The 14,762-nt window shown below is 43.9% G+C and overlaps 1 protein-coding gene across 1 annotated transcript in view; it reads left to right on the top strand.

Annotated features, from left to right (window-relative positions):
* The window catches only part of Ywhae (tyrosine 3-monooxygenase/tryptophan 5-monooxygenase activation protein, epsilon), a 53,510-nt gene that overhangs the window by 11,430 nt on the left and 27,318 nt on the right, over positions 1-14,762 (top strand). The window contains exon 2 of the mRNA XM_013016524.1: positions 13,613-13,812. Within this exon, the coding sequence (XP_012871978.1) occupies positions 13,613-13,812 (200 nt within the window). The remainder of the gene's footprint in view (positions 1-13,612; positions 13,813-14,762) is intronic.

Raw genomic sequence — 14,762 nt, 5'->3', positions numbered from 1 at the left:
AAGTGGTTGTATAAGTGTACATTCCCACCAGCAGTGTAATAGGGTTCCTCTTTCTCCACATCCCCTCCAGCATTTGTCGTTGGCTGATTTGCCAGCACTGTTTTTTTTAAAAAAACAAACGTAAGGCTGGGAAGGTGGCTCAGTGGTAGAGTGCTTGCCTTGCATGCATGAGGCCCTGGGTTCGATTCCTCAGCACCACATAAGCAGAAAAAGCTGGAAGTGGCGCTGTGGCTCCAGTGGTAGAGTGCTAGCCTTGAGCTGAAGAGCTGAGGGACAGCACCCAGCCCCAGAGTTCAGGCCCCACAACTGACAAAAGAAAAGAAAAAAAAGGTAAACCAAGTTTATGGTCATATTTTCTGAACTATATTGCACAGGATTCAGTGTATGTGTTTTGATATTTAATTTTGAAACTTAGAGCCCTTCTCATAATTATAGTAACTCAGCAGCTTGCTTATCGGTAGTCTTAATTTCTGGTCATCAAGTTAACTTTTATCCTTAAAGCAACGTGAAGTATGTTAAATTTCATCTGTATACACAATTTGGAGATATTACACTATGAATAGGAATTATGACTCATTTGGGCAGATGGATAGAATGAAAAGACTTGGAATCATACAGTCTGCTTTGGCTACTAATTCACAGGCCCGTTAGGAAATTGTGAGGTTATAAGATGTAATACTTGGAAGTGGTGCTGTGGTTCAAGTGGTAGAGCACTGGTCTTGAGCTGAAGAGCTCAGGGGCAGCACCCAGGCTCAGAGTTCAAGCCCCACGGCCGACCACCCCCCAAAAAAATCAGCAAAAAAATAAAATGTAATACTTGGGGCTGGGAATGCAGCTTAGTGGTAGAGTGCTGCTTGCCTAGCATTCATGAAGCTCTGAGTTCCATTCCTCAGTACTACATAAACAGAAAAAGCCAGAAGTAGTACTGTGGCTCAAGTGATAGCGTGCTAGTCTTGAGCAAAACAAGTTCAGGGACAGTGTCCAGACCTGAGTTCAAGTCCCAGGACTGGCAAAAAAAATAGTAATACTTGAGTGGTATTAATACTTAAAGTATTGTTGTCCCCCCCCCTTTTTTTTTGGTACTGGGGATTAAACTCAGGACTTTGCACATGTTAGTTAAGTGCTTTGCCACTGAGCTACATCCCAGCCCTGGGGTTTGAACTCAGGGCCTTGTACTCTTTTTTTTTTTTTTTTTGCCGGTCGTGGGGCTTGAACTCTGGGCCTGGGCACTGTCCCTCAGCTCTTCAGCTCAAAGCGAGCTCTCTACCACTTGAGCTACAGCACCACTCCGGTTTTCTGGTGGTTTACTGGAGATAGGAGTCTCACGGTCTCTCCTGCCAGGGCTGGCTTTGAACCACGATCCTCAGATCTCAGCCTCCTGAGTAGCTAGAATTACAGGCGTGAGCCACCAGCGCCCGGCTTGGGCCTTGTACTCTTGCTTGGAATTTTTTTTTTTTTTTTGCTGGTCCTGAGCCTTGAACTCAAAGCCTGGCCTCTGTCCCTGAGCCTCTTACGCTCAAGGCTAGAGCTCTACTATTTGAGCTATGGTGCTGCTTCCAGCTTCTTCTGTTTGTGTGGTACTGAGAAATCAAACCCAGGGCTTTATGCGTGCTAGGCAAGCTCTACCACTAAGCCACATTCCCAGCCCTTGGCTTGGAATTTTCATTCAAGGATGGTACTCTACCACTTGAGCTATGGCTCCACTTGACTTTTTGCTGATTAATTGTAGATGTGTCTCATGGATATGTCTGAACAGGCTGTGGCTTTCAACCTTTGATCCTCAGATCTCACCTAGGATTACAGAAGTAAGTCACTGGGGCCCAGTAGAATGTTTTCTATAGGAGAGGAACCAAGATATAGTGAAATTAAAACTAGAGTTTTGGAAATAGTTACATATACAGAGCAGTGTGTCTAGCACAGGGTTTTAGCTCTTGAATGCTGTCCCATTTAGATGTCATTTAGTTTCTGGGACTGTTCTTATCTGTACAATAACAAATTGCCTCTTTGATGTGTGTGTACATGCACATGTATACATGTATGTATGTACCTACCTGGGGTTTGAACTTTCCTTCAAGGTTGAAGCTGGCTTTTTGCTGATTAATAGGAAATAAGAGTCTCACAAATTTGCCTGGGTTGGCTTTAAACTGCAATCCTCAGATCTCAGTCTCCTGAGTAGCTGGGATAACAAGCATGAGCCACCAGCAGCCCACACTTTACCTTCCTCCCTCATTTTTTTCTCTTTTTCATTTTCTTTTTTTGCCGGTTGTGGGGCCTGAACTATGGGCCTGGGTGCTGTCCCCCAACTCTTCAGCTCAAGGCTAGTGCTTTACCACATGAGCACAGTGCCACTTCTGGCTTTTTCTGCTTATGTGGTGCTGAGGAATCGAACCCAGGGCCTCCTGCATGCAGGGCAAGCACTATACAGTCACTTAACCATCTTGCCAGCCCCACTTTCTCTTTTTTCTTTGACAGAGACTTGCTTGCTATGTAGCTTCAAGTTACCAGTTCTTTTGTGATTCTTGGCTTGTACCAATAGTGGACCTCAGCATTACTTTTCTTTCTCTTTTTTTTGGGTCTGGTTGTGGGGCCTGGACTCTGGCCTGGGTGCTGTCCCTCAGCTCTTCAGCTCAAGGCTGGCGCTCTACCACTTGAGCCACAGTGCCACTTCGGGCTTTTTTTTTTGCTTATGTGGTGCTGAGGAATCGAACCCAGGGCCTCATGCATGCAAGGCAAGCGCTCTACCACTGAGCCACCTTCCCAGCCCCCTACTTTTCTTTTTTTAAGAGTCTCACAGACTTTTTCTTGGTTCTGGTGTCAAACTACAATTCTTAGATTTCAGCCTGCTGGGTAGCTAGGATTTACAGGCATGAGCCACCAGTGCTGGTGTTTTGTTTTTTAGATAGGGTCTTTTTTTTTTTTTTTTGGTCGGTCGTGGGGCTTGAACTCTGGGTTTGGGCGCTGTCCCTGTGCTTTTCAGCTCAAGGCAAGCACTCTACCACTTGAGCTACAGCGCCACTTCCGTCCTTCTAGTGAGCCACCAGCTTCATTTATAAACTGAAACTTTAAAAAATGTGTGCATTATGAATAGCATGGTAGAGGATCTAAGAAATCAAAATATTATACCTCTGTATTCAGTTTATATGTTCCTTTTTTTGGGGGGGGTTCTGGTTGTGGGGCCTGAACTCTGGGCCTGGGTGCTGTCTCTCAGCTCTTCAGTTCAAGGCTAGCTTTCTACCACTTGAGCCACAGGGCCACTTCCGACTTTTTTCTTTTTGCTTATGTGGTGCTGAGGAATGGAACCCAGGGCCTCATGCATGCAAGGCAAGCGCTCTACCACCGAGCCACCTTCCCAGCCCTCAGTTTATATGTTCTGCTGCAGCCTGTAGTTACTGGTTTATTTATATTTATTTATGTATTTACTTATTTTTGTCAGTTATGGGGCTTGAACTCTGGGCCTGGGCGCTGTCCCTGTGCTATTCAGCTCAAGGCGAGCATTCTACCGCTTTAGCCACAGTGCCACTAGCAGCTTTCTAGTGGTTTATTGTAGATGAGCCTCACGGACTTTCCTGTCTGGGCTGGCTTTGAACTGCAATCCTCAGATCCTAGCCTCCTGAATAGCTAGGATTACAGGCGTGAGCCACTGGCGCCCCGCTTAGTGGTCTATTTAATAGACAAACTCTCATTCTTCAGATTTGCATTTGTAGTTCTACTTGTGTTGAATGAATTATGAGATTGAAATATAGGAAATTGTCATTGGTATGGAATTAAACCACTGAGCTAGAAGTGTGTGTGTGTGTGTGTGTGTGTGTGTGTGTATGTGTGTGTATGTGTGCATGCGCGCCAGTGCTAGGACTGGAACTAAGGGGTCGAACTCTGGGCCTGGGTGCTGTCCCTGAGCCTTTTCCCTAAGGCTAGTTCTCTGCCACTTAGACACAGTGCCATTTCTGGCTTTTTTGTTTTGTTTTTTTAACGGTCCTGGGGCTTGAAATCAGGGCCTGTGTGCTGTCCCTGAGCTCTTCAGCTCAAGGCTAGTGCTCTACCGCTTGAGCCAGCACCATTTTGTGCTTTTTCTGTTTATGTGGTGCTGAGGAAAGTAGTCCAGGGCTTTATGCATGCGAGGTTAGCACTCTACGCTGAACCACCTTCCCAGCCCCATTTCAGGCTTTTTCTGAGTAGTTTACTGGAGATGAGAGTCTCATGGACTTTCCTGACCAAGGTAGCTTTGACTTGTGGTCTCAGCCTCCACAGTAGCTAGGATTTACAGACATGAGCCACCAGTGCCCAGCAAGAATGATTTTGTTTTATAGAGAGGTTAATTTTAAGACAGGTGTCAGTGGCTTAAGCCTGTAATTCTAGCTGCTCAGGAGGCTGAGATCTGGGGATCATGGTGCATAGCCAGGGCAGGAGTGAGACTCTTATCAGAAAAGTTGAAGTGTAGCTGTGGCTCAAAGTGATAGAGCACTATCCCTCAGCAAATAGCTCAAGGACAGCATCCAGGCCCTGAATTAAAAGTCCCACAACTGAGACATAACACACAATTTTTTTTTTACAGTTTTACAAATTGCTTCGTCTCCTTTTTTTTTCATCAGTTGTGGGGTTTGAACTCTGGGCTTGGCCGCTGTCCCTCAGCTCTTCAGCTCAAGGCAAGTGCTCTATGGCTTGAGCCATAGTGCCACTTCTGGTTTTCTAGTGGTTTATTGGAGATAAGAGTCTCCCGGACTTTCCTTGCCTGGGATGGCTTTGAACCTTGATCCTCAGATCTCAGCTTCCTGAGTAGCTAGGATTACAGGTGTGAGCCACTGGTGCCTGGCTTTCGTCTCCTTTTTTGCCTTGGCTGTCCCCGTAGTAGTTCTGTACAGGCCTAAGTAACTTTGAATCCTATTTTACACAGTTCAGGAAATTTGCTTTCATGTAAGTTAGTAGTTGTACCAAATGGGCTGCAATTCAGCAGTGGAATTACTTTTCATCCTGTATTTCTTCTCATGTTGGATCTTTGGAGATTATTTTTTCCCCCCAACAATTGGTTCCCAGTCAATTGGAGAGTTCACAGTCACTATCATCATATCTGGATTACTTTTCTTTGAGAAAAGGACTGCAGAGGTTGGGATAGTGCTACGGGGTCATTTTAAGTCTTTCTATTTTTTCTTTTTCTTTTTTATTTTAGTCTTTTCAGTAAGAAGGAAACTAAACTTCCCTCATACTTGTATGGCTCTAAATGGAGCCTAAAAGGAATTGGGTCTGTTTATTTTCTCTCTTAGATTGCTTTGATGGGATTTTTTTTTCTCAATCTTCATTTACTTGTTCACACAAAGACAAGCCTTAGACCTCTCCAGTCTGGCTTTTCCTTTTGTTTTAGTCAGTTATAAGGCTTGAACTCAGGCCTGCATGCTGTCAAGAGCTGTTTTTTTGCTGGCTTTTCTCAATACTCTAGCAGAGAATTCATTGAGGCGTCTAGATTACATTATACCAGGTTCTTAGTATATGTAAATACCTTGGCTTATTTTGAGAAACATTACTGGTTCTGGATTATATATTCAAGATCTGGTTATAAATGTCTTAATATAATGTCTCTGTAGATGCCATAGTCTTTTTTTTTTTTTTTTTGAGCCACAGCGCTCAAATGGTGAGATACTGTCTCCAAAAAGAAAAAAAAAGCCCAAGGAAATAAAGGTGGTCTGGATTTGCAATTTTTTTGGGGGGGAGGGGGGAATCCTGGGGCTTGAACTCAGGCCTGGACACGGTCCCTGATCTGCTTTTTCCTTAAGGCTAGCACTCTACCACTTGAGCCGCAACACCACTTTGGGCTTTTTTTGTCTGTGTGATACTGAGGACTTGAACCCAGGGCATCATGCATACTAGGCAAGCAGTTACTCTATCGTTAAGCCACATTCCCAGTCCTGGATTTGAATTTTTGTTTTATCATTTTGTGGCTTCAGGCAAATTTACCTTGGCTTCTGTATTGTCCTTAAAACTGAACTAGTTGACTGGGTGCTAACTACTTTATTTACAGGCTCAGTGCTTGTAATTTTAACCACTTAGGAGGCTTTGGTCTGAGGATTGCTAGCTTCCACAGCAAAGTTTGTCAGACTAGCTCCAATTTATACAGATCTGCTTCGAAATGGTAGAATGCCAGCCATGAATGAAAAAGTTGATTGGGAGTAGCTTTTTCAAACCTTGGTAACAGTACTAAATAAATAAATAAAGTAATTATAACAATCAGTAAACATTTGGGAAGAAGTTAAGATTATAACAATAAATACTTTGGTATGAGACAGTGTGATCCTCTAAGCTAGTATAGAGCCTGCTGGTTTTCTTTATGACCAGTCTGAAAACTTTGCTTCTGTCCTAATGATTGTCATCAATTAGGATCTGTACGATTAGTCTTTGTGGTAACCTCTCAGTAATAGGTAATATATGTCCTGTCCCCTGCCACCCTCATTTTTTTTTTTTTTTGGCCAGTCGTGGGGCCTGAACTCTGGGCCTGGGTACTGTCCCTCAGCTCTTGAGCTCAAGGCTAGCGCTCTACCACTTGAGCCACAGCACCACTTCTGGCTTTTTCTGCTTATATGGTGCTGAGGAATCGAACCCAGGACCTCATGTAAGCAAGGCAAGCACTCTACCACTGAGCTATCTTCCCAGCCCATCAAAGGACTGTTGATTTGGGCCTGGGGCAAGCCTGTTATCTAAGCACTGAGTTGCCTAAGCCTGAAGGATAGAAGCCAGTGTCTTAAAAATGCAAGAGGAAAAAAAAATGCAAGAGGACTGTTGAAATCAAGCAAAGACTTGTTTCACCCTTGTCAGGTGGTAGTCTTGGAAGAGATAATGGTCAAGCTAGGTGGAAAAAAGGTGTGTTTTACCAGGCGGTGGCTCACGCCTGTAATCCTAGCTACTCAAGAGGCTGAGATATGAGGATGGTGGTTCAAAGCCAGCCTGGGCAGGAAAGTCTGTGAGACTCCAATAAACCACTAGAAAACCGGCAGTGGTGCTGTGGCTTAAGTGATAGAGCGCTCGCCTTGAGCTGAAGAGTGCAGGGACAGCGCCCAAGCCCAGAGTTCAAGCCCCACTACCTCCCCCCCCAAAAAAAAAAAATTGTGTTTTGAGCTAGGTGCCAGTGGCTCACACCTGTAATCCTACCTACTTAGGAGGCTGAAATCTGAGGATGGGTGGGGCGGTTCAAAGCTAGCCTGGGCAGGAACATCTGTGACAATGTCTCCAATTAGCCACCAGAAAACTGGAAGTGGTGCTGTGGCTCAAGTGGTAGAGTGCCCAAGCCCAGAGTTTAAGCCCCACAACTGACCAAAAAAAAAAATTGTTTTGTAGTCAGTGAAACCAGTTGTTTTACATGCTTTTTTTTTTTGGTGCTGAAGATTCACCTCATGCATGTTCTTTTTTATTTTGGTTGATCTTGGGGCTTGAACTTAAGCCCTCAATGCTGGCCCTGAGCTCCTTTTGCTCAAGGCTAGCACTCTACCACTTTGAGCCACAGCTCTACTTCTGGTTGTCTTGTGGTTAATTGGAGATAAAAATCTGAAGGATTTTCCTGCCTCTGCTGGCTTTGAACTCAGATCTCAGCCACCTGAGTCACTAGCACTTGGGGTGCCTCATGCATGTTCTATCACCGTGCTTTTCACCTTAGTGTCTCTCTGTGTGTCTTTTGAACATGCTGTGTATGTGGCATGCTATGTATTTGCTCTACCACTGAGCCAAAACTTCACTTCAAACCTGTTCTTTTTTTGGCCAGTCCTGGGGCTTAAACTAGGGCCTGGGCACTGTTCCAGAGCTGCTTTTTGCTCAAGGCTAGCCACTCTACCACTTGGGATAGCGCCACTTCCAGCCTTTTCTGTTTATGTGGTACTGAGGAATTGAATCCAGAGCTTCATGCATACTAGGCAAGCACTCTACCACTTCTGAATTTGAGTCTTAAGTTCAAATCCTTTTAGGAGCCTGGTGATGTAACAAGAAAAAGATTTCAGGGGGGCTGGGAAGGTGGCTCAGTGGTAGAGCGCTTGCCTTGCATGCATGAGGCCCTGGGTTTGATTCCTCAGCACCACATAAGCAGAAAAAAAACCGGAAGTGGTGCTGTGACTCAAGTAGTAGAGTGCTAGCCTTGAGCTGAAGAGCTGAGGGACAGCGCCCAGGCCCAGAGTTCAGGCCCATGACTGGAACCCCCCCCCAAAAAAAAGAGAAACTTCTGACTTAATATTAACACATCCTTAATTTACTATCCATGGCACAAGACGTGGCTCAAGGGTGGAAGGCCTGCCTAGCATAAGCCCTAGGCTCTGAGTTTCAAGCTTAGTACCACAAGCAAACAAAATTAATAGCTTGCAGATAGGATGATAAGATTATATAAAAAGTTTCCTAAAGCATACTGGACTCTAGGCATTCACACACAGTGAGATCAGAGGATACGTTTAGGAGACAAAAGCACAATGCCTATGTGCATCTGGTCATACAAAATAGTGTTTATCAAAATGAACTCCAGAAAATGGAAACTGGGTTTTTTCTTTGTTGCTGCTTTTGTTTTTGTTTTGGGAGTGCAGGGGGAGGCATAGAAATGGAACAACTAAGGGTAAACAGGTGCAGCAATGGCACTCACTAGACACTATATTGAAAATGAACTATAAAATTTGTTGGTAAGGATGGCAGAGAGCAAGGGAAGTGACGGCCTAAAAGAAATGTACTCATTACCTAACTTAGGTAACTCTGTAACCTTTCTATGCATCACCTTTGTAATGAAAAACATTAAATCAGCTCCCAAACAGGAGGGGCTGGTTTTGTTGAGTTCCTAAAAAGTGAATAATGGGAGGTGAAGTTATGGCTCAAGTGGTAGAGTGACAGTCTTGAGTGGAAAAGCCAAGAGAGAGAGTGAGATTCCAAGTTCAAGTCCCAATACCAGTACACCAAAAAATGGAATAACTCAGCAGGAATTTAAAAATTAAGTGATTGCTGGGTGCTGGTGCCTCAGTGCCTGTAATCCTAGCTACTCAGGAGGCTGAGGTCTGAGCATTGAGGTTTGAAGCCAGCCTGGGCAGAAAAGTCAGACTCTCCAATAAACTACTCAAAAAAAGCCAGGAATGGCACTGTAGCTCAAGTGGTAGAGTGCTATCTTTGAGCACAAAGAGGCTTAGGGCCAGTGCCCAGAGTTCAAGCCGTAGGGCCAGAAAAAAAAATTGAGCGATGGGCAACACATTTAAAATTTCTCTCCAAAGAAGATAGATAAATGGTGATAGTACATGAAACCACACCTAATGGCTAGGTATGTATCTTGCCTCCCATGTACAAGCTGTTGGATTGGATCTCCAGTATTGAAAAAAAAAACACTGAAAAACAAAACACAATTAAGAAATCAGATGTCCCTTCCCCACAGTATAACCCCTGCTTTCACTATATTTGATGTTGGTATAATTTGTGGAGGAGATGGGGAAAAACAAGTCGTTTAAGGATACAGGTGGACCCGTTGCAACTATGAGAAGTACAAATTGTCATGTTGAAAACGAACTTTACAACTTTTGGTGCCGGGGGAGGGGAGGGTTGGGGAGACAGGGGGAGGCCTGGAAGGGATATGAAGGGTAAACAAAGGAGGAGGCTGCAATGCTTGATTAAAAAATGTACTCATTATCTTGCCCATGTAATTGTAACCCCTCTGTACAGTATGTTCACAAAAAATAAAAATTAAAAAAAAAGGAATCAGGAGGGGGCTGGGATGGTGGCTTAGTGTGAGTGCTTGCCTCACATGCATGAGGTCCTGCACCACATAAACAGAAAAAGCCAGAAGTGCTGTGGCTCAAGTGGTAGAACGCTAAACGCTAACCTTGAGATCTGAGGCCCAGTGTTCATGCCCCATTCCTGACTAAAAAAAAAAGAGAATGAATGAAAATGTTGCTGATAGGAATATAAGTAGAAAACTATGACCTTCAAAATGTTACTCCTTGACTCTGAAGGTCATGCTCAGGCTCTGATACAGCCATACATTTATATGAATTTTCACAGCAGCATTTCATAATTGTCACAAAGTGGAAATACCCAAATGTCATCAGTAATTGGTGAATGGATAAACTGGTATGTTGTTCATATGTACTGTGGATGAACCTTGGAAGCTAGTCACCCTAAGGCCACATACATATACATTCCCTTTATATTAAATATCCAGAATAGATTAAAAAATTGGTTGGGTTTGGGAATAAGTGAGACATAATGCTAAAGGATATGGGGATTTTCTTTTGGGAGTCATTGTTTTAGATTGTTTGTGATAGAGAATTTGTAGCTTATTAAGAAAAATGTATGTTGTAACTGGATGCACTGTTATGTATGTAAATTTTATTGGTAAAGCTTTTATTTTGGGCAACCGTGGTAGGTTTGCCAGTTCTAGGCCATGAACTCCATCCTGTGTGCTGCCCTTGAGCTTTTTTTTTTTTTTTTGGTCGGTTATGGGGCTTGAACTCGGCCTGGGGCTGTCTCTCAGCTCTTCAGCTCAAGGCTTTACCACTTGAGTCACAGACTTTTCCTGCCATGCCTGGCTTTGAATCATGATCCTCAGATCTCAGCCTCCTGACTAGCTAGTAGGAGTGAGCCACCTCTGCCTGGCTCTCCCACCCTAATTTTAATAGTAAGGAAAATAAGAATAGAAAATGCAAAGAGGAGCACCTCCTGTGTGATCTACAGGTAGTGGTAGCAGAAGGGTTCTGCACATTGCTTTGTTGATGTCAAAATATAGTTGAAAATTTGTAAAGCACAGCAATAAGAAGGATGTTACTTAGAGGTTTAACCGTATTAAAATGCTGTTAGCATTATATACTTGTGTCTAGGTGTTTTTTTTTTTTTTTTTTGTTGTTGTTGCCAGTCCTGGGGCTTGAACTCAGGGCCTGGGCGCTGTCCCTGAGCCTCTTTTGGTCAAGCCTAGCACTCCACCCCTTGAGCCATAGCCCCACTTCTGGGTTTGAGTAGTTTATTGGAGATGAGAGTCTTTTTTTCTTGTTGGTCATGGGGCCTGAACTCTCGGCCTGGGTGCTGTCCCTCAGCTCTTCAGCTCAAGGCTAGCTCTCTACCATTAAAGCCACAGTGCAACTTCCAGCTTTTTCTGCTTACATGGTGCTGAGGAATCAAACCCAGGGCCTATGCATATAAGGCAAGCCTCTACCACTGAGCCACCTTCCCAGCCTGGAGATGAGAGTCTTAATCGACTTTGCTGCAGGTGATCTTCAGATGTCAGCCCCCGGAGTGTGAGTCATGGGCACCTGGCTAAAAGCATATTTTCAAACCTACTCTGTTTAATTTATATTTTGCTATCTAGGGGATATAGCCTGATGATTATCTGGTCCCCTTTAATTGATCGCCACCTAGTGGTAACAGTAACCAGCAAAAGATTTATCAGTAAATTACTGGTAGGACAGGTACTTAACTATATTTAGTTGTGAGTGAATCTTTGCTCCCATGTCTTTAGTTAAGTACTGGGAATTGAAGGCGTAGCACATGCTATGCATATAGTCTAAACCTGAGCCATACTTTGAGCTTTTTTTTTTTTTTTTTTGGTCGGTCGTGGGGCTTGAACTCTGACTTGAAGAGCTCAAGGTGAGCACTCTACCACTTGAGCCACAGGGCCACTTCCGGTTTTCTAAAGTGGTTTATTGGAGATAAAAGTCTTGAGGGCTGGCTTTCAACCGTGATCCTCAGATCTCAGCCTCTTGAGTAGCCAGGATTACAGGCATGAGCCACTGGCACCCGGCTAACTTCGCTTTTTTTTTGCTTAATGCAATTTAATTTGTTCAAGGAAATAAGAGACTGTTTTAACCTGAGATATACTTGCAAATTATAGTATAATACTAGACGTCATTTGAAGTCTTCTTGATCCATGTCTTGTATTCTCCCCCAACCCTGGTACTGGGAATTGAATCCAGAGCCTCAAAACATGCTAGGTGGGGCTGGGAATTAGTAGTAGAGTGCTTGCCTAGCATGCATTAAGCCCGGGGTTCTATTCCTCAGTACTACATAGATAGAAAAGGCCAGAAGTAGCACTGTGGCTCAAGTGGTAGAGTGCTAGCATTCAGCAAAGGCAGGTCAGGGACAGTACCCTAGCCCTGAGTTTAAGCCCAGGACTGGCAAAAAACAAACAAACAAAAAAACATGCTAGGCAAGTGCTCTACCACTTATGCCAACCCCTTTGTATTCTTACTAAGATAGGGTCTCCAGATTTGCTCTGGCTGGTCTCAAATCACTTTTGTCTCCATTTTCTGAGTAGCTGTGATTACAGGTGTTCCACATCTGGCTACCTAAAACATATTGGGTAGTTGGTTCTTTGTTAGGTACTTACTATATTATTTTCTGCTTAATTTCTTAATTTACTTTTAGCTAGGGTCTAGCTGTGTATTTTAGGCTGCTTTGAACTTATAATCTTCCTGTTTCAATCTCCTAGGTAAGTGCTAGAATTACAGGTACATGTCACCCTGTCTGGCTATCTCAAATTAGTTTGGATAGTTTTGAATTCTTTTTAGTTTTGTTCTGTACTGGATCTTCTTTTTTTTTTTTTTTTGTCAGTCCTGGGGCTTGAACTCTGGGCTTCGGCGCTATTCCTCAGCTCTTCAGCTCGAGGCTAGCAATCTTCCGCTTGAGCCATAATGCCCTTTCTGGTTTTCGAGTGGTTTATTGGAGATAAGAGTCTCATGGACTTTGCTGCCTGGGGTTGGCTTTGAACCTTGATCCTCAGATCTCAGCCTCCTGAGTAGCTAGGATTACAGGCATGAGCCACTGGTGCCCGGCTTGTACTGGATCTTGAACTCTGAGAGTCTGGCTCTCATCGGGCTTTTTCACTCATGGCTGAAGTGCTACCACTTGAGCCAGGACAACAGTTCTGGCCTTTTTTCTCCACCTGGTTAATTGGAGACTAATTTCTTGCCAGGCATCAGCGGCTCAAGCCTGTGACTCTAGCTACTCAGGAGGCTGAGATCTGAGGATTGAGGCTCAAAGCCAGCTCATGTAAGAAAGTCTCCAATTAACCACCAAAAAGCCAGAAATAGACTGGTTCATGTGGTAGGGCTAACCTTGAGTGCAAAAGCCCCAGGAGCAGCACACAAAAAAAGTTTCTTGGATTTGTATGGATGGCTTCAAACCTCATTTCTTGACCTCTTGAGTAGCCAGTAGAGGTTGAGCACCTGGCTCAAGTTAATATTTTTTGTCAGTCATGGGACTTCAACTAAGGGCCTTGGCTTGGCACTGTCCCTGAGCTACTTTTGACCAAGGATAGCACTCTACCATTTTGAGCCATATCTCTAATTCTGATTTTTCTGGTGGTTAATTGGAGATAAGAGCCTCACGAACTTTGCCCAGTATGGCTTTGAACAACAATGCTTATTTAGATCTCAGCTTCTTGAGTAGCTAGGATAACAGGCGTGAGCCACCAGTGCCTAGCCAGTTGTTTTTAAATAACTTTTTTTCTGGGGTGGTGGGGATTGAACTCAGGGCTCATTGAACTATTGCATAAAGGTATAGACACAATTTTTGTTAAATTTTATACATTGTTTTTTGTATTATCATAACAGGGAAAAAGTACTGTGAAAGGGATATGTTAACAAAACATCTAAAATTTGTGCAATCTGGTTTTCCCTTTCTCACATAGAAATGGTGGAATCAATGAAGAAAGTAGCAGGGATGGATGTGGAGCTGACAGTTGAAGAAAGAAATCTCCTATCTGTTGCATATAAAAATGTGATTGGAGCTAGAAGAGCCTCCTGGAGAATAATTAGCAGCATCGAACAGAAAGAAGAAAACAAGGGAGGAGAAAACAAACTAAAAATGATTCAGGAATATCGGCAAATGGTGAGGGTTTTTGTATGTAAGTGTGTGTGCTGGTGAGGCTTGCACTCAGGACCATTTTCATAATGCATACAGTGTGAACCATTAACCTCACTATCATGTCATTTTCCCTTCTATTTTTTTCCCCCGGTCATAGAGTTTGAGAACTTTGGGCCTGGGCACTATTCCTGACCTCTTCAGCTCAAGGCAAGTGTTCTCCCACTTGAGCCACAGAGCTACTTCGGGTATTCTGGTGGTTTATCAGAGATAAGAATCTCACTGACTTTCCTGCAGATCTTCCTGCCCGGGCTGGCTTTGGACCTCAATCCTCAAATGTCAGTCTCCTTAGTAGCTAGGATTACATGCCTGAGCCACTGGTGCCTGGCTCCCTTATTCTTTTTTGTTGTTGTTGATCGTCAGGGTGGAACTGTGGGCCTGGGCGCTGTTCCTCAGCATTTCAGTTCAAGGCTAGCACTCTACCACTTTGAGCCACAGCTCTACTTCTGGTTGTCTTGTGGTTAATTGGAGATAAAAATCTGAAGGATTTTCCTGCCTCTGCTGGCTTTGAACTCAGATCTCAGCCACCTGAGTCACTAGCACTTGGGGTGCCTCATGCATGTTCTATCACCGTGCTTTTCACCTTAGTGTCTCTCTGTGTGTCTTTTGAACATGCTGTGTATGTGGCATGCTATGTATTTGCTCTACCACTGAGCCAAAACTTCACTTCAAACCTGTTCTTTTTTTGGCCAGTCCTGGGGCTTAAACTAGGGCCTGGGCACTGTTCCAGAGCTGCTTTTTGCTCAAGGCTAGCCACTCTACCACTTGGGATAGCGCCACTTCCAGCCTTTTCTGTTTATGTGGTACTGAGGAATTGAATCCAGAGCTTCATGCATACTAGGCAAGCACTCTACCACTTCTGAATTTGAGTCTTAAGTTCAAATCCTTTTAGGAGCCTGGTGATGTAACAAGAAAAA

The sequence above is a fragment of the Dipodomys ordii genome, unplaced genomic scaffold (genome assembly GCF_000151885.1).
Source record: "Dipodomys ordii isolate 6190 unplaced genomic scaffold, Dord_2.0 Scaffold31, whole genome shotgun sequence".
Taxonomy (NCBI): domain Eukaryota; kingdom Metazoa; phylum Chordata; class Mammalia; order Rodentia; family Heteromyidae; genus Dipodomys; species Dipodomys ordii.
The sequence above is the reverse complement of the archived record's forward strand: the minus strand, read 5'-3'. Positions and strand labels throughout refer to the sequence as shown.